At 37.0% G+C, this 19,041-nt stretch overlaps 1 protein-coding gene across 1 annotated transcript in view; it reads right to left on the bottom strand.

Annotated features, from left to right (window-relative positions):
• The window catches only part of PPFIA2 (PTPRF interacting protein alpha 2), a 363,489-nt gene that overhangs the window by 178,073 nt on the left and 166,375 nt on the right, over window positions 1-19,041 (bottom strand). Inside the window, exon 4 of the mRNA XM_067312975.1 lies at window positions 12,238-12,300. Coding sequence (XP_067169076.1) covers window positions 12,238-12,300 — 63 coding nt within the window. The remainder of the gene's footprint in view (window positions 1-12,237; window positions 12,301-19,041) is intronic.

Genomic DNA, 19,041 nt, shown 5'->3' with positions numbered 1-19,041 from the left:
CATTTAGAAGATTCAATCAAAACTTTCATTATCATCATTAGTAAAAAAACCCAGAATATCCATAAGCTCACATAAACTTATGGTCACATAATTATTAATTAGAAATTTCAGTAATCCCACTTTGAAACTTTGAATGATCTCTAAATTTACATAATTCAAATAACTGCAACTTACTTGACACTGACGCTAAAAGTATATTTTGTACATTAGAATATTAACACTAAAGAATACTTGATTGCTTCATAAAATGATATTCTGTTCCATCAACTATTTCTATATATTAGGAAGCAAAAAAACCCTGTAATTTGCTGCTTCTGTCAGTTGAAACCCACCCAAATACAGAATTTGAAGTTTCAGCAGTTAACTTAAGGATTGAAGGATTCCTGGAGATCTACACAGAGAAAGAAACAGCTCCTGAGCTGATTTTCTTTTCACAGTAATTCTTCAGCACCAGGACATACATTTTCCTACCCTAAGCCACTCACTTACAGCAGAGCCTAACTTTATTAGTACATCTTTCTAAGTCTGTAGTATAGAAATATTGCAGAAAGAAGAAATTCGATCACAGCTTGCAGATACACTGGTAATGATGTGGCTTGCTATTTGGGGAGACTTCATCTTTCAGAGGATTGAAAAGTATTGTAAACTTTGAATAATGTTCCTTACACAATAACTAACTGCTTAGATTGCCAGGAGCCAGGCAACATCTTTAGTAGTTATCAAAGTAAAAAGTAATAGTTTAATTGGTTGCAGAAAATTAAGCCTGTGATTTGATGTACTGATCAAGTTGTAAATGATCCAAGTGGTTCTTTTTTATTAAAATTAGAGCTGAAGATGTTTAGTCTGATACAATTAATTGAAATATCAGCATAGTATTTAAAATAAATGAACTAACAAAAAAGCTTATGACTAAGAAACGGCTAGATATCCCAAGTAAACTAAATCCCCATCTCAAATGACAGTTAGCACTTTACCTCAGACTTTCACTGATCACAGTGAGTGGCAATTATCCATGCCTTGCACAGATTAAAAATGACTTTACATTGTAATACTAACAAAGCACAGTTCATGACAGACATGTGGCAAAAACAGATAAATAAAAAAAAATAAAAAGGATTTTCTAAATCCATTTAGGCTTATGTTTGCCAAGTAGTGCATTAGTAACCTTTGGAGGATAGTTTCCTCCAGTGTTAGATTGGCAAGGGGAACAGTTTTGACCTTTGTTATTTTTGTTTTGCGTGTTTTTTTTCTTTTTGCAAAACCAGTAAGAATGCTGGGATGTAAAGTCCATTTGGTTTAAGTCGGTGTCAAAGTGAATACAATTCCTTAAAACTGAACTAAATAGAGTACATTATTAGAAGTGGATGAGGACTTAGACTGCTAATGGCTGCAGCAAAGAGACAAGCTCCCTTTCCAGTCTTCTTAACTCAGTGCAAAAAGCGGTCAGGTAAGCTCAGCAGTAATGCTGGGACTAGAGTAGGAGGATAGACCAAAGGGAGAAGATGGCATTCTTTTATTTTCACAAAGGAATAACAGCCTTTGCCACATGAATCATTTCTACGTCATTACCAATTGGTGGCTCTTCTTTTGTATCTCTGTTTTCTAAGACAAATGCAAATCAAGGAAGATTCATCCCTGTGAAGGTGATGGAGCAACTAATGCTGGAAACAATTTCCAGACACATGAAAGGCAAGAAGGTGATCGGGAGAAAGTCAGCATGGATGTACAAAGGAGAAATCGTGCTTAACCAACCTGATAGACTTCTATGATGAGATGAGTGGTGTGGTGGATGGAGGGAGAACAGTGGATGTTGTTTACCTTGGCTTTAGTAAGACTTTTGACACTCTCCTGTAACATCCTCACAGACAAGCTGATGAAGTGCAGGCTAAATAAGTGGACAGTGAGGTGGAATGAAAACTGGCCAAACTGCTGGGCTCAGAGTGTTGTGATCAGTGGCACGAAGTCCAGCTGGAGGCCAGTCACTAGTGGTGTTCTGCAGGGGGTGATACTGGGGCCAGTTCTGCCTAACATGTTCATTAATGACTGGGATGATGGGACAGAGCACACACTCAGCAAGTTTGCAGATGATACAAAACAAATGATACAAAAAGGAGTAGCTGATACACCAGATTGTTGTGCTACCATTCAAAGGGACCTCAACAGGCTGGAGAAAAGGGCACAGAGGAACCTCAACAAATGCAGATTCCTGCACCTGGGGAGGAATAACCCCAGGCACCAGTACATGATGACTGGCTGGAAAGCAGCTTGGCTGAGAAGGACCTGGGGGTCCTGTTGGACAAGTCGAACATGGGCCAGCAATGTGCCCTCACAGCAAAGAAGGCCAGTATCCTAGCTAGGCAGAGCGCCGCCAGCAGGTCGAGGGAGGGGATCCTTCCCCTCTACTCAGCCCTGGTGAGGCCACATCTGGAATGCTGTGTCCAGTTCTGGGCTCCCCAATACAAGAGAGACATGGAGCTACTGGAGCGAGTCCAGTGAAGGGCTACTAAGATGATTAAGGGACTGGAGCATATCTTATATGAGGAGATGCTGAGTGAGTTGGGACTGTTCAGCCTGGAGAAGAGAAGGTTCATGGGGATCTTATCAATGTTTATAAATATTGGATGGAAGGATGTAAAGAAAAAGGAGCCAGACTCTTCTCAGTGGTGGCCAGTGACAGGACAAGAGGCAATGGGCACAAACTGAAACATAGAAAATTCCATCTGAACGTAAGAAAACACTTTTTTACTGTAAGGGTGGTTGAACACAGGAACAGGTTGCTATAGAATATCCATCCCTAGAGACATTCAGAACACAACTGGACACAGTCCTGGGTAATCTGTTCTGGATGACCCTGCTTGAGCAGAAGGGTGGACTAGATGATCTCCAGTGTCTCTTCCAACCTCAGCTACCTGTGATTCTGTGATATCCCAGACAAGTAGTAGCTGAAAGCATCTAGAAGCATCACTGTGATCCAGAAACAACTTTGCTATGCCTTAAATCTCTGCTGTAGAGTTATTTCCTCCCATCTAGTGCATATACTAAAATATCAGTACAGAGGCAAAACACTAGCAAACCAAAAGAAAATCTGCTCTCCTTCTACAAGTATATCTTTATACGCATGAATTTCTTTTAAAAGTCAAGCAACAGAGAGCTCTGTTCAGATCTAGGTTTTTCTCCTGTGGTTTAAAAAACTCCTTACTTAAGATGTGGTTCAGGAGCAGAAAAAAAAAAAAAAGAGAAAAACAGTTGGGAAGTTTTGTAAAAAGTAGAAAATGCTAGGTAAGTGCTCCTCCTCTGTACAGCTCCTTGCATAGAAGCACATGGAAGCTGGATTTAGACGTGGCATGAGATGAGAAGGGAGAAGGTCTCCTATGATGAACTTTCTTTCCTTTGCTCATGGAGATCATGGATGAGCCTGAGAGCTGGACATTTTGATCTGGATTAGTAGATGGACATGGGCAGTGCTCATTCTTATTTGCTGAATTGCATATGTAAGGCATGCTTAGAGTATACCTACGCAATTAAGCCGTACATGGGACCACAATCGAGGAATGCTAGCTTAAAGTTCCTGGGTATGTCATAGCAGTGGATCTGCTCAGTAAATTTGTCTATCATCAGTAAAGTTGTCAAGTAGCATGAAAGCTCTCATGAATGTAGGCTGGCTTCTCCTGTAGTCATCTGCATCCTCTAATCTTCATCTGTATGATTAAACCGACTCCTACAAAATGAAACTGTGATTCTGTGATAATGTATTGATTTTCAAACTGTTTCCTCTCTGAGGATGCAACAGATAAGGTCCTATAAATTGGCATGCTGTAGCTGGTAATAGATCTAACCATATGGTATTATGTCTACTCCTAAAGCATATTAAAATCAAAATTAAATGGTGTGGAACTATTTAGATTTCATCGGAGAACCATTCTTTGTGAATTGCTTGTTAACACTGCTACGACCCCTAATTCCTGATTTCCTTTTTGCAATTTTAAATCTCTCAAGTCAGGGGAATGTCATTTTCCAAATGACATGGAAAAGCGTGGGAGTGTTTGCAAGGCTGTGCTGGGGAAAGAGCACTGTGCACATAACAGTGATACCAGGGGTGTGTGTGGTCACACACTTAAGGACTAGGACACTATGCTGTTGCTAAGACAAATGTTCACCATTGACACATTTCCTCAGTTGCAGCACACTACTGCTATCTCTTTCTACCTTAGGATTTAACCCACTTGGCATGGCTGGCGAGACAGCAGGTCTGCCAGCTAATTGCCTCACATGAGCTCTGGAGCAGAGGCAGAAATGTTGAGCTGCACAGTGTGATTTGCTGGCCCTGTGGCGGGAAACGGGAGATGGAGGCCAAAAGATTAGTGTCACGCTCAAAATGTAGGACTTCACAGTCTACGTATTTGGCACTGAGAACTAACTGAACCTGCTTTTCTGATTGCAAGTTTATTTGTTAATGAATTAATTCATAGACTTTGAACAATGGCGTTTGGATAAAAGCTTGAGAAAAGAAGCTTGCTTATAATTTTTCTTTTTCCTCGTGGACAAAAATAACACTTCTATGTGCCAACCGGGTCTGACACTTTAAAGTATCAGGAAGGCCAGGAAGCCTTATCCTGAAGATCACATAGAAAAAGGATGTAGCTTTAAGAGGTAGGTAACTATTTGGTAAATACTTGAATCCTACGAAGGCTGAAAGAGAGCTGAAAGAGTTGAGCAGAAAGCTCAGGAAGCTTTCATAGCTCCCAGAGAAAAGCTGCAGAGTGAACAGGAAAGCTCCTCCATTTACAGCAAACTGTTTATTTTATGATTTCCTGCTTGTTTGTAGATTTCTGGTGCTACCAGTAAACAAAAGCTTAAGAAAAGGAGAGCTGGCCTGATCCGGGGTTGCAGACCCAGGCCAGCAGTCTACAACGATTTGTGAATTAAATAATAGCTGTTTCAGCATTTAGTTATATTCAAGATTCATTTGGTCTTAACAGGGAAAATTTCAGCCAGAGTCACAGTCAGAGTACAGAGAAAATCTTCATTCACTCACCTACATGACAAATCTTGGCAAGGCCCCATATATAAATACTGTAGTACTATTTCACGCACTACCACACTACTTGCCCTAGGCAGTAGGTTAAGAGAGGTCTTCCTTTCCTGTTCCACATATGAGACAGCTGCCTGCCAACGGCCTCATAACAGGTTTTGCTTATGTTTCCCGAACAAGTGCCTCAAAGCTCTCTGTTCGCATAAATTTTTCAAAAGTGGCATGGACACGTATTTAAACCTGCTTTCTGTAGTTTCAACTTATAGCCTCTATTTAAAATGGTAAGTAGTCTAATCTTCCATGAAGTTGCAGGTAGTATGAACTCAATTTAATCCCGTTCTTTTTTAGAAAACATCTGTTTTTGGTTAATGCTATTTATAAATTAGCCTTTTTATTTTATGTCAAACAAACAACTGTGTGAACATGCATTCAATGGACCTGAGATATTATGAACTTAGGAAAAAGAGCTGAACCCTTGTAAAAAAGAGGGCCAACTAAGCAAAAAGAAGGAAAGTTGTGAATATTGCTACAGATATGTATTCTTGACTAAGCAGGAGAATTGCAAGTTTTGTGTGGTGCTTTTCATGCAGTAATACATCCCTACCCAAAGAAAACATGAAAATAATTTGTCCTATAAACTGAGACAAAAGTATTCTGCTGAAATGAATTAAAAAGTGCAATAAAAACAAATGGACAAGTTAGACATGATCAAACATTATATTACTTATCAACAACATAATTCATTGTTATACTCTATGCATCACATACTAGCCTTATCTTTTTCCTTGAAAAAGTTAGGCATCCATTTCTTTTAAATATTTTTGGAATTAGAGTTTTAATTTATAATTATTTTCAGGGTTTTGACTTTTTGTTCCTATGTTCAGCAGCTATAGGTTTTTTTTTCCCCCTCTCAGGCTCAGAAATGTTTTTCCAGGATAGAAAAAATGATTCCTGCTTCAGTTTATCTGAAAATAAATGCATTTGGCTTAAACTTAAGGAAAATAACTTTCTTAGCTTATTCACAGGAAACACCTCACAGAAACAAGCCAGATTTGATCTTTAATAGAAAAAAGAAGTATCAGAAAAGCACAGAAAGTACAGTTTCATTCTCATTTAGGAGAAAAAGAAACATGTTGATGTTTTAAGGTATGTGTATTTTATCAACGCTTTCTCTCTCGCTTTGTAACCTTCCCAAAGAGTCTGTGAGAGCTTTTGAAACTGATTAAAGCATCTTAAAGATTACTGATGAATGAAAAGCAGCAGTTTTAAAAGATACTGCCTAATAGTGGAATTTGATAAAATTTAGGTAAGTTGCTATTTTCCTACAGAACTGCTATATGAAATATGGCTATATATGCTATATGCCTTGTCTACAGCATTAAGATGACCATCGATGTTTATGTTAAAAATTTACACACATTAAATTACATAACTACTAAAACATATCTATCTGAACACAGCTGCCTGAATCACCTATGCTGGTATTTAAAAAACCCCTGCATTTCTAAACTAATTACTATAAGACTTATGACTAGCTCTACCAAGAATTCCTGAAGGTGTACAAATGTGGCTTTTCAATGGAAAACATAGCAAGAACAACTGGTGCTGCAGTAACAAACTGCATTGTTTTGCATTTGTTTAAAATTAAATAATTAGCTTTTTTTGCAAGGGTATACTGTGACATATGTTCTTGTTTATTATATAGAGCAATTTTTTTTTTTTTATGAAGACTTATGTTCTGCTACTTATGGTCATGGGATTAAAAAGAAAAAACTGTTTTACTGAAAAAACGCAATTACTAATACCTGCTACTATCTTCTTTTTCATTTTGCTGTTTACATTTTTGCTGTGAACCTTAAAGAGCTGTGAAAGAAAGGAATCTCAATGCCCCTATTTTGCAGAGACTCAAGGTCATGCAGCCACTGCAAGTGGACCTGCATACAGAGTTGCCTGCCTTGGTTCTGACCATCAGCTTGCCCTGTTTCCAGACACCAAGGAATGGCACAGAGACACCAAAGTGTGACAGGCTGCTCCATTTAAATGACTCTACATCAATCCGTAATGTTCATCCAGGCATACGAGAATGCATGTAAACTTTCAGAGTATATTTACTGAAATTACTTCCCCTGTCTTCTTAACAAGAAAGAGTTTTTATTTTTAAAAGATAATGCAACTGTATAAAGTCACTGGCTGTTTAAAGGCTAATCTATAAAATCAATACATATATATAGAAGGTCAAGGTTTGGGATATCTTGCATGAAAGACCGCAAATCTAGCATAAAAGTGCCTTTTATTATTCCATTCAATGATACATAAGGGAAGGGCACAAACTGTAATAGTGTATTACTCTTGTCTATAATACTGATTTCTCACTCAGCTTCTCTCATGTAAAGAATTTATAATAATGAGAAATAGAAAACAGAGTTTTTGTGGGAATACCGATAAATTGAGGCCTATAATGAAGACTGTGGACATGTACACTTTGCACAGCAAAAGCAGGCAAATTAGATTTTTTCATTTGTGGGAAACTGCCCACAAAATTACACCTTGAAATCCATAATTTCTGAGTTCATAAGTTTGAATATATTCCAAAGTTTCTTCTTGATTTTCAGTTTTATTGCAAGCTTTGCAGTGTATTTTTATTATGTAAATCAATGTACTATACACTCTTTAAAATGCCCTGTTACATTTGTTATTAATAATATTAACAGATGTTATTTAGGCTCAGTAAAGCCTTTGTTTCCATTTAACCTATATGTCTCATGCACAATCTACTCTATGTTTCCTGTGCAGTTTTGGCACCTCAGTTCTGTTTCTAGATCTGAGTACTTCTAAAAACATATTTTAGGTCTGAGATTAAGAGCCAGAAGAGCCAAATCAAAAATATTGTGTCTCTGTTTGACTAAGTAACTGAGTTTTAGAAAACTGTATGCAATGAATTAATGCCATGTCATTAAAATGCTGAACCAGTGCAATTTGAACTGACTGGAAATTTTATGCTTCTGACAGTAACCTCCAGTGAAAAACAGGAGAGCAAAAAAAAGTCACAGTCTTAAAAATAAATATATAAATAAAAGTGCATGTTCAGAGCCTTCCTTTTTACAAAAGGCAGAAATATAAGCTTGTGCAATTCACAGTACTTTTGGGAAACCAGAGAACATTTCAGAATAATGTAGCCGATTAATTGAAAAGTTATCATGCACTCCAACATAGATTCAACTGTAGATTCGACAGCCTTAATGCCAGTTATTAAGACTTCTAAATGGTTCATACAGTTAATTATGGGTTTGGAATTCAATGAAATAAAATAAATGGTTTAATTAATTTGCTTTCTCAAATATACAAAGTGCATTAAATTGTTACATTTGCGTATTTCTTCTAATTAGCGTAAGGACGATCAATCATAGCAGAAAAGTGTACCTGTGAAGAAGTCTAAGGGACTGGGTTTTATTCAGTAATGAGTGGTTATCTAAACGATTCCTAATCACCAGGGAACTAGAGGATTTAGGAACTGATAAAACAATTTGCAAACTGCTTCCCACTCCCATTCACATTTGTATCTTGTTACTCAGTTTTTGGGTGACTTTTTTCATTCGCAGTATTTCTCAGAACTGAAGCTGGATCTGCTTTTGCAATTGCTGGAAGGCCGCAGGAAGCTCCTGCTGCCCCACCAAGGAGCCTGCGAAGCAGAATTCTCTTCCCTTCCTGTCCTGCCCCAGAGCGGCAGGGCAGGCAGATGTGCAGATTCCCCTCTCCGCTTCTGCTGCAGGCTTGGTGCAGGTGGGTGCTATGTAGATGTTGGTTCAGGATTATATGCTGCTTCCAAAATGGATTCTTTTGGATCTGACAGGATTTTCCATCATTATTAACTATAAACTCTAAAATCTGAAGCTGATCTGATGAAATTAGAAAGAAATTCGAGGAATTCAAGTTAAAAAAATCATCAGCACGAGATGAACTTCTTTCACTGAGAGCTCTTGGAAGCATGAAGTAGAACAAATACTGCATCTCCTTGTCAGTATGTTGTAAAAAAGAATTCTCTCCAAGTCGCAGAGACTGACCTGATGAAAACTTTTTTCCTGGGGAGCAAATTTTCAGAGAAGGAGTGTAAAGTGATCGGAAAAATTACAGACCAGTGTACCTCAACTCTGTCTGAAGAAACCAACCAAGTGTGTAATTAAAGATGGAACAACAGAGTGCTTAGATAAGTATAAGTAGGAAGGATCAAAATAACACAGGTTTTACATAGGAAGATATCATGCCTTTCTAAACTCCTAAAAGGGCTTTTAAAATTTAATCAAATGCTACTGAAAGACAAGCCAGTGAATATACAGCATGTTAATAATGTATAGGAAGTTAACTTTTTGAAATGAGGTTGGTAATAAATGAATATTGGAAAAAACCCCGAACACAAAAAACATATTTTGTTCTAGGATATAAACAGCTAGAGTTAATTCATACAGATAACTGATAATCATTTTCCCAACCATTTAGACATAGCATTCCATTAATTATTAATGACCATGCATTAGTCTAGCTAATTTTAAACACAAAACCTAGATTACATGTCAGTCCAATGAGCTACAAGTGTGAAGCTTATCAAGTCCTGAGACACGTCAGAGGTTGAATGTGTGCATTTTTGTGTTTTTTCTTTAATTTAAGTTGAAGAACTCCTCCCTAGTAAGTCTGATATGACCTTCTGAAAGACAAAGCTGATGATAGATAAAATTTATTCTTTTCTGGAAAGGAAATAAGTGAGTTCTTTCTGTCTCAAACTGAGGACTCAACAGTAGAGCTAAAGGACAGGATTTGAAACTTGTATCAACTTCATTAGAAAACTTGCATTTGAAGAAGCATGAAACAATGGGATTCACTCTTTCTTTAATTGTTCTAACAGAAGCAGCTTTTACTAGCTTTTCTTATAGAGACTTGACAATAAAGTTTTTATTCTTGGTTGTGAGGTTTTTTTACACTTTTGTTGATTTTGGAAAAAATAGACAAATCACCTTTCTAACTATTTGAGGAACTAGGTTTAGACAAAGGGTAGTATCATAACATTGTCCGTTTCTTACAAGGTTGAGAAGGTGACAGTGGTCTTCAGTTACACGAGTATAATACAATCAGGTTCATATTACAAAAATGGAGGGAAGTACTTATCGCTGGTATGCTATGATTTTTTCATGATCAGAATTCGAGACTGGATCTGAACCATCTCCTGATTTTCTAGTAACTTATTACTTCTTGACAGATTTAAAACTGTTATTAAAGAGAAAAGCTAATATCTGTGTTTCCACTGCTGAAATGTCTACAAACATTAGCACCTTTGCGGGTGCAAGTATTGCCATGGATTCCAGCTGTTCACATACCTGAAGCTACTTGCTAAGATGGTCAAGGCTTAAAAGATGGTTCATTGCACAATCCATTGTATCCATCTGTTTGCCAGACTCAGAGAAAGAATACCTCTTTTGCAATGGTTAGTTACAAGAAATGATCTTGAAGGTTAAGAAACGGTTACTTGATGTAGTATGGTATTTAAAAATTCGAAATTACAATTTTTTATTTCTCTCTTGGGAAGCAAGTCTTATTCTCTTAATTCTTTTTAGAATAGCATCTATTTTCTCTCCAGAAAATTGCAGACCATGAGGAAGAACTATTACATTTAAATTCTCTAACATAAGACTGAACCATAAAGCTATTCCATGTATATACTGAAGTAATTCTAAAAAAGAGAAATCAAAACTGTGCCTATTTTGTATCAACACTAAGAGGTGAAAGTGAACAGTAAGAAGAGTTAAGTCTTAGGAGTTAAGAACCGGGTTTCTTGTGCCCATTATACAGTGAGAATCTAAAATTAGGTCTCATGACCACTCGACGATGACTTTGGGTACAAGTAATTAACAGCAGTAAAAGCATGTTTCACACCTTTTGTGACTAAGCTGTGTTATTTTCTCCTGGGAAGAAAATAAACAGTAGCTTTAAATAGGAAAGGTTTTATTTTTAGTGTATGTACTATAAATAGTGAAATCTACAACGCCACTAGCTTTTTTATTAAAGACGGTTTGAAAATTCTTGTTAGTTTGTGGAAAGATTTCAGAGAAAAATATTAAAATCTAGTCTTTCAAATGAAATGCAAGATTTTTCACTGTTATCCAAACAGGAATTTCATTTTCCCCTATTTCAAGTTTGGGAATGGTCTTTAACATCTAGTCTAAGCTGCTCACCTAACCTGTTTTATTTTGATTTTATTTTATTTTCCATAGAGGGAGGACAGACTAACTTCCTGGCAATATTAAATCACAGTAATTTTACTCTTAGCTATTAGTAATTGTAAGTATATTGCACCTGTATTTCAATTATATGTTATATCTTTAAGGAAATTAAGGTGACGAAAATGTTTATCCAGAACTTCTCCTGCCAGTTCTCCTATAAACATGATAATCTTTATCCAGAAAATGTTAGGGTAGAAAACATAAATTATTAAACACATTACATGATAAAAAAGTAGTTTCTATGTAATTCAGAGCCAGTTTGTTCTTAGTAGTACATCCCAAATTCCCATTACTGTTTCCCCATTAATGTATCAAATTCATTTTTGGTCCAATAACTTTCCATTTTATCAACTGTATTACTAAAAAAAAAGATATATGACCTATTATACTACAAGTGAATAAACTGCTTCTTTTGTTGACAAAATAGATTTCTTATTCTCTTTCATCAGCTGTACTGACTCCTCCCTTCTTCCATTTTAAGTCAGGGGATACATTTGTTTAAGCAGGAAAAATGAAATTACCTTCCTTCCAAATTTAGTATAACACATCTTTATTCTGAAATTCAATTTAGAACAAAGTTAAGTAGAATAAATATAGCCTCTCAGTGCTTTTCTCATTTTGCCTGGTGTGGTTTTACTGATATCAACTGACAGTAGCATTGAGCTGGGAGGGAAACGAGGTAAACTCAGAGGAGCTGTGAATATATTATCATGGTCTTTATTTAGCAGAGCCATCAAGTCACACAGAAAAAGTAACAGTAATACAGCATTTGGATAGGCTGAGACCTCACTTGTAGTACAATATTCAGTAATCCTGAAATATATCATATGAAGTAACCTCAAAATGCACAAATTTCTGTGGGCAACAAAATATCAAATTCACATAATGAGGCTTTGCATTTAAATTACACAAAAATCCAAGATTTGTAGAACATACATTAGGGCAGGATATGGTCCTTTGAATGTTATTCTCAATGCTCGTACCAGCAGCAACCGTCATCTGAAAAAAGGGGGCAACAGAGAGTCTGCTGAATGGAACAGAAGTTTGTACAGTGCTACAGTATATTTAAATTACACCATGCTAATAAGATGAACGCTCTTAATCATCATTCAAGCAAGCTGATCTAGCGAAAGCGTGGCTCAACTGACACCCACAGAAAAAATTGGAAGTATTGTTACATACAGAGAAAACCTGCTGGCTTGTGAGGGGCTGGAAACGAGGAAGTGCGGCGCTGCTTAGCTGCGCTGTCCTTGCCCTCCGCAGAAGGGAATGGCCAGGTGCCCAGCAGGGGAGCAGCAGCGTAGCTCCGGGGCGGGCTTTAAATCGAGCCGTCTGCGCAAAGCAAGAGGTTGACCCCCTTGCAAGGAATGAAGAAAGGAGCATCTCCTCCCCCAAACTAAGCTACTCTATGGAGAGCAAAAAAAGGCAATCTGTTAGGTAGAATTTGCTTATTAAATTAATAAATTTGGCATACCGCCTCAGCCATTTCTACTGCACCACACGATCATAATACTGGAAAAATAGTAGGAAAAAAGCTATGTGCAGTTAAAAATCTGGAAGTTCACTCAGCTTCCTGAAGAACACATTTTAGCATGAGAGGCCATTTTCTCTCCTTTTTCATCACTTGGCCATTTCTTTTTGCAGAGCCCAAGCTATGACCGGCTCCGCTTTAGCGAGGCCGTGGCTAGTAGGCTACGTGACCTGCTGATGTTTCTTCCAATCTCAGTATTTACTTCAGAGGAAACGAACTGCAGGGATTTTTTAAAAGTTTTAGAAGCAGTACTCTTTCAACCAAAAACCAGCCCTGTACTAAACCTCTAAAGGATTTTTCCCATTGCTGAAAGCAAAGAAACGTACAACGTTCGTGCCAATTATAGTCGAGCTTCATCATCTCTCAAAGGAAACAGTGAACTAAGCTGTGCTTCTGTGGCTATACACCGCTCCGTTCAGTAAACGGGGCATTCAGAAACAACATAAAGACAACACCTTCTCATTCCAGTATTTCTAGTAGCACAATATAACATTTGAAAAATGCAACATATTGCAAGATGTTTTATAATGACTTTATCATTGTTACTTATGAGAACATAGGTTTAAGTTCATGACTTGGGCAGTAAACAAAAGTACGCACATTTTCAGCATATTTAGTAGCAGCCACAGGCATATATGCAGCTTCACCTATGCACTAACCTCATATTGCCAATACGCTTCACGCTGCAATTTGTAATACTTTTTAAATATTTGAAAGAATTTTAAACTTTCAGTGTTTTAAGGGAGAATTGCGCTATTAGTGGGAAAAAAGAGCACATCTTGAATTTTAAACAAAACTTTCCATATTTCTATTCTGGAAAGTTCTTAACTTACTGATCTCAGATTTCCCTTCTTTCAGGTCACATTCTTAAATATTTGAAAACATTTTAATGAAGATTTTGTATTGTTTTTATAGCTAATTTCACTTGATAGAAAGTAGCTAGGTTTGCAAAGAACTTCTCCATGAAAAGCAGCTTCATAGTCAACTCATAGATCATGTTTAGGCAGATTTTTAACACCACTGGTGCTCCAGAACTTTGCAAGGAAAACACAGCCCACATTATGTCAGCATGACACTGTTTTAAATAAACAATACTTCCACACAAGAAAATACACACATTATATACTTTATCAATTCATCATTTCAGTCTTAAACATCTTTCTTTAATATTAGTTTAACTCTTAATAAATTTAATTTCAGTGTTTACAGACACATATCCACTAAAGAAATAAATTCACTGAAGCAAACACACTTGGATTAATGTGTAAATTCTTTATGTATTTTTCACATTTTTAAATTTATGTACATATCAAATGTATGATAATGTTTTCTGACAATCTTGTGCTTTTGTTTGAAAAGCTGTTTTTTTACTGTATACTTTTGACTGCTGCATATGCCCTCTGTTTATTAATCAGTCTCTGCTGTCCATCACTGTTCTAATAGCACTAATCTCTGAGTATCTTTAACTACATTTTTCAAATTAACTTTTAAACACATTTTTTCCTCTCTTCCCTTGTGGAAAAGCATTTTTTATAAACCAAAAGAAAAATTGATGAAAGGTTTAGAATGACTCTAGCAAATGATGGGTCTAAGGTCTAGTATTTTGGGACTCTTTGGGGCTAGCACAGGAAACTTTACATAAGTGGAAATGAGAGATTCCTGACCTTTCATGCTTTCAAGGCATTTCCTTCCAGCCATGGTAATTTCATGGACTCATGGTAGCTAAAATGCCAAGTTTAAGAGAATGGAAATTAAAAAAAAATTTTTTTTTAATCTGTGTTTTATTTGTAAAATTGCTTGTCTTTAAAATATGTATGCTACATAATATTCATCTTATTGTCATATGAAGATTTACTGGCAGTCATTTGAGATACTCTGCATAACTTGTTCATGGATTTTGTAAGTAATGCAGCAATTCCCATCTCATGCATGTTGATTCACATATTTATTCCATTCAAGAATGAATATAATATTATAGCATCTACTTAGTATTTTGTAACCCTAGTAACTATAACCTATTAGAATTAACATTCATGGCACTTTCTGTTATGGTTTGGTCTTCCTCTCCAGGAAAAAGCATAAGCCTTAAGGTTTATCAGAGGGGACAACAGGGTCAACAGGGAGAGAAAATTCCAAAAATGAAGCTCTAGAACATGCCTATATTCTGGCTTGGGGTGAGCACTCCAGCTAATATTTGCTTTGAACCACACACACAGGAGCAGATTCTCTGCTATATCCCAACTGGTGGATCCAGAAATGTTTCTAGGCTCCTTCTCCTCTCTTTTTTTCTTTTCACATAAAGGAAGCCTCACGTGAGGCTGTGGTGCATCTGACAATATTCTCTGCAGTGCAAAAAGAAAAAGCATCTTCTGCAAAACAGCCCTCTAGGTGAGCACACTGCAAAGCTACACTGCCGGGAGTTTCCCAGGCTGCATCAGGTCATAACCACGAATAACGGACCACACGGGCACAGAACTGGCCTAGGCTTCACAGCCGGGTCGGAATGCTGCCAAGCATATCTAAGACTGCCATTTCAAGTAGTCTAAATAAAACAGAAATAAAGCAAAGTTTTAGCTAATTCTGTAAACCTGCCAGAAACAACTGAAAATTCAATAAGTCTACCATAGTCACAGTGTCTAATGTGGGTATCCCTGAGATTACACCATATAGCAACTGTGCCTTTTCCTCTGGTTAGGTATAACCGTTTACCATCCGTGCTATCATTTTTAATGGCACTTCCAAGTGACCTTGCTGTTCAGATCAGATGAAACAAAATACATTTTTCTAAATACCAGCAGCATTACAACCCAAACCTTCTTAGCAAGTCCCCAGTCAAAGCTACGCTAAAGCAGGAATTCCTGCTCTCAGTTATGCTGTGAGCAGTACAGTGCTAATTTCAAGGCCATGTCCAAAATGACGTGCATTCAAATTTGCTGCAATAAAAGTCAGTTTTCATCACCAGTGGTGTCCAATGCTGTTGACAAACTCAAAGATAGTCACTGATAAATCTAGTTTTTGACAGATTGAAGAAACCAGTGCAGAACCTTCCTCAATTCTTTGACCTTTTTTTAACATAGGCATCTGACAGTTGGGACCTGCTTACTGGAATGATAATGATAATTTTGTTCTTGGAGATAAAAATTCTCTCTCACAACACCACCTGGTGTTTCTTGACAAGACTTTTGTAGTAACCGGTCTCAACCAGTCTTAAATCATTCAACACAGTCCAAAATCCTATTTAGGTATCTTACTCTATTTTAAATTTTAGTTACACATATCGCTTAGTGAAACTAGGCAAAATTAAAAAAGAACTGTTTTTCCACTCATGCCTGTGTGTCATTTCTGTGAGGCAGCTTACTCAGGTCATGCTTAGAAAGCCATCTTCAATAGTCTTCAACAGTCTTCAAGGCAAAAATCCCTAAAGGAAAAGGGCAGTTACTATCTTTAGAGCCAGTCTGATAGAAGGTATTCTACTGTTTACTTGGGTGGTGGAAAACAGAAAGATCACCTCCACAATACATATGGGTTAATAATTCAAGAACTTTATGTTTCAGAGGGAAATTCACTACCTATTCTCATTAAAAGTCAGAAATACCATAGAAAGATCTCTGCCACAACCATCCCAGGACACTTAGACTAGGAAATCAAGTTCAGCTAAATGTAACTTGAAAAAATAAGGCCTATCTTATGCAATGTCTCACGCACCTAACATTACTACATCAGCAGGCAGCACCTTCAGCTCATGTTGAAACCAGTTTAATTTATATTTCCTGATAACAATATAGATAATACTAACTAGCATTTGTTCATTGTAACTCATCCATTTATGGAATTCATTTTTTCCATGCATTTGTGATGTGCATATATCATGGAAGCATTATACATACATGCACACAAACGTACACTAATTAGAATCCATAACTTTTTTTTCTTTGAGTGATGGACTAGGAGCAATACTAAAAAACAAATATTCTCCATTAAAATTGAAGACCATAACGTAGTTACAGCATATCATGGTGGCACGTTGCACCATAGATGAAGCAGACATCTGTGATGGTATGAGTCTATTTATTCCACTAACTTAAAAAAAAAAAATCATCATGTGAATTCAGACACAAAACAGATTCTCGGACGCCATTCATACAGCCTGTTCTAAAGAGAAAGAGAAGTGTGATCCAGATGCCAGCAGAGGGTACTATAATAATCTCAGAGGTATATTTAAATTCACAAACTACATGCTGAATGCCTTTCTGTAACAGTTATCCCACCACTGTGCTCTCTTTTATGGAAGAAAAACATCAAAATTTGACTGGACAGGGCCCTGGGCAACCTGATCTAGCTTTGAAGTCGGCCATGCTTGGAGCAGGAAGCTGGACTAGATGACCTCCAGATATCACTTCCAACCTAGGTTATTTCTGTCTTTCTTCAATAGTAAATGGTATTTACCACTGTTCGTATTACAGTAGCACCTAGTGTTTTTATTATGCTGGATTTGGTACATATATAGAGAGAAAGACAGAGAGAGCACTTTCTTAGAAGAGGAGGGAAACAAAGGATGGAGGATGGGAAGATTTATCACCTTACCTAGTTTACACCTAGATAACTTGGATGCAATTTTAATCATGAGAATAGCTGTAAAGACACCTCTGTGTTTGCCTGAGGTTTTAGGTGATTGAAAAGTTTGAAGTGGGGCTTCCCTGGATAACTTAAGGCAGTCTGTGACAAACAAGAAGGGATTTCATGCCTCACTTCATTGCCAACCTCATTATGAAAAAATTACATGTCCTTCTTCTGCGGCCACCTCAGAGACTCACTGGCTAAGTCTTAAACCTGCATCTGTAAAGGCTGGCTCAGAAGGCAACGAAGACAATGGCTGCAGACACAGTGAAGACCAAACTTGCCCGTCACGTACGCAGCATGTTTTTGGGAAAGGACTGGCTGCAGCCTCCCAGACACAGGGGATCACACTAGTTTGAGGTGCCCCCAGGCGACTCAGCTCCCAGCACTCTGGAGGGAAAGCAGGCAGAAGGCAGACCATGCTACGCTTGCATCTCTTCAAGAGGCCGCTCCTTCTGTGTGACACAGGCGAAATGCGGGAGGACAATAAATTTAAAGGATGCATTTGAATCTCTCCTGACTACTCAAGTTGGGGACTTGACTGGCTGAAGAAGTTGGCATTTAGTTTGGAAACTGAGCCCAGCAGGTTGATGCACTGAAACTGTGCCCTTCTGCAAATCACATATTAATGTTACAATCTCAAACTGAAGAAAAGTAACTATAATTAACGTTCAAATTTCAGTAAAACACTAAGTTCTGGCTATACAGTAAAATCATGACTCAAAGCTTCTCCCTACCATTGAGATGCAACCTATATGAGACTTGCACAGTGTGCAAGTTCTCAGTAAAATCTGAAATCCTACTGCTGCTTCTTGAACAGAGACGCACAGCTATCCCTGAAAAAGGAGTTTTGCCCTCTTAATGTATCATCTAGCAAAGAAAAAAGAAAAACCTCACTGTAATTTTCTTTAACATTTGTACTAGATAACAACACTTTATGATATTTTATTACTTTTCCAGAAAACATCAACAATAACCTTTTCACTAAATCTAATGCTTTATATTGCTCCATCTTACTACCAGCTGCCTTTAGTATATCAGGCTTGTCTTTGTGAGAGGCCTCATATCTGTAGCTGTCAGGGGGCTGTCTGCAGAAACTGGTCTTCTACTGTTCAACCAAAATATACAAAAACATTTTTTCGATGAGGGAAGAAAAATATTTTAATATATGATCCTTGTTAATCATACTTTACCATTCAGTTCACTACTCAATTAAGTGAAATGGCATGTGGCCATGGGCATGGGAAGTAAATGAACGATCCTAAATTATCAACTTTGTGCTTTTAATTCAATAGTATTGAAAGTTAAGTAAAACAAAAGAAGTCTCAGTTTCATGACCAGAATTTGTGTGTCTGAACATGAGTGTGTACATATATATAAAGTTTACATATAGAAAATATATAAATATATAAAAAATTCCCTATACATCAATTTTACATATATGATATATATAAGAATACAAGAATGTTTTAAACATATTATACATATGTATAAATCCAAATATATAAACATACACACACTATACATAATTTAATAATTCTTATAAGCTTGATGATGATAACATGCAGCAAAAAGTAAAGGAAAACAGAAAA

Source organism: Apteryx mantelli, chromosome 1 (genome assembly GCF_036417845.1).
Source record: "Apteryx mantelli isolate bAptMan1 chromosome 1, bAptMan1.hap1, whole genome shotgun sequence".
In the NCBI taxonomy this organism is placed as follows: domain Eukaryota; kingdom Metazoa; phylum Chordata; class Aves; order Apterygiformes; family Apterygidae; genus Apteryx; species Apteryx mantelli.
Note: the sequence above shows the minus strand (reverse complement) of the source record. Positions and strands in the feature narration are given on the sequence as shown.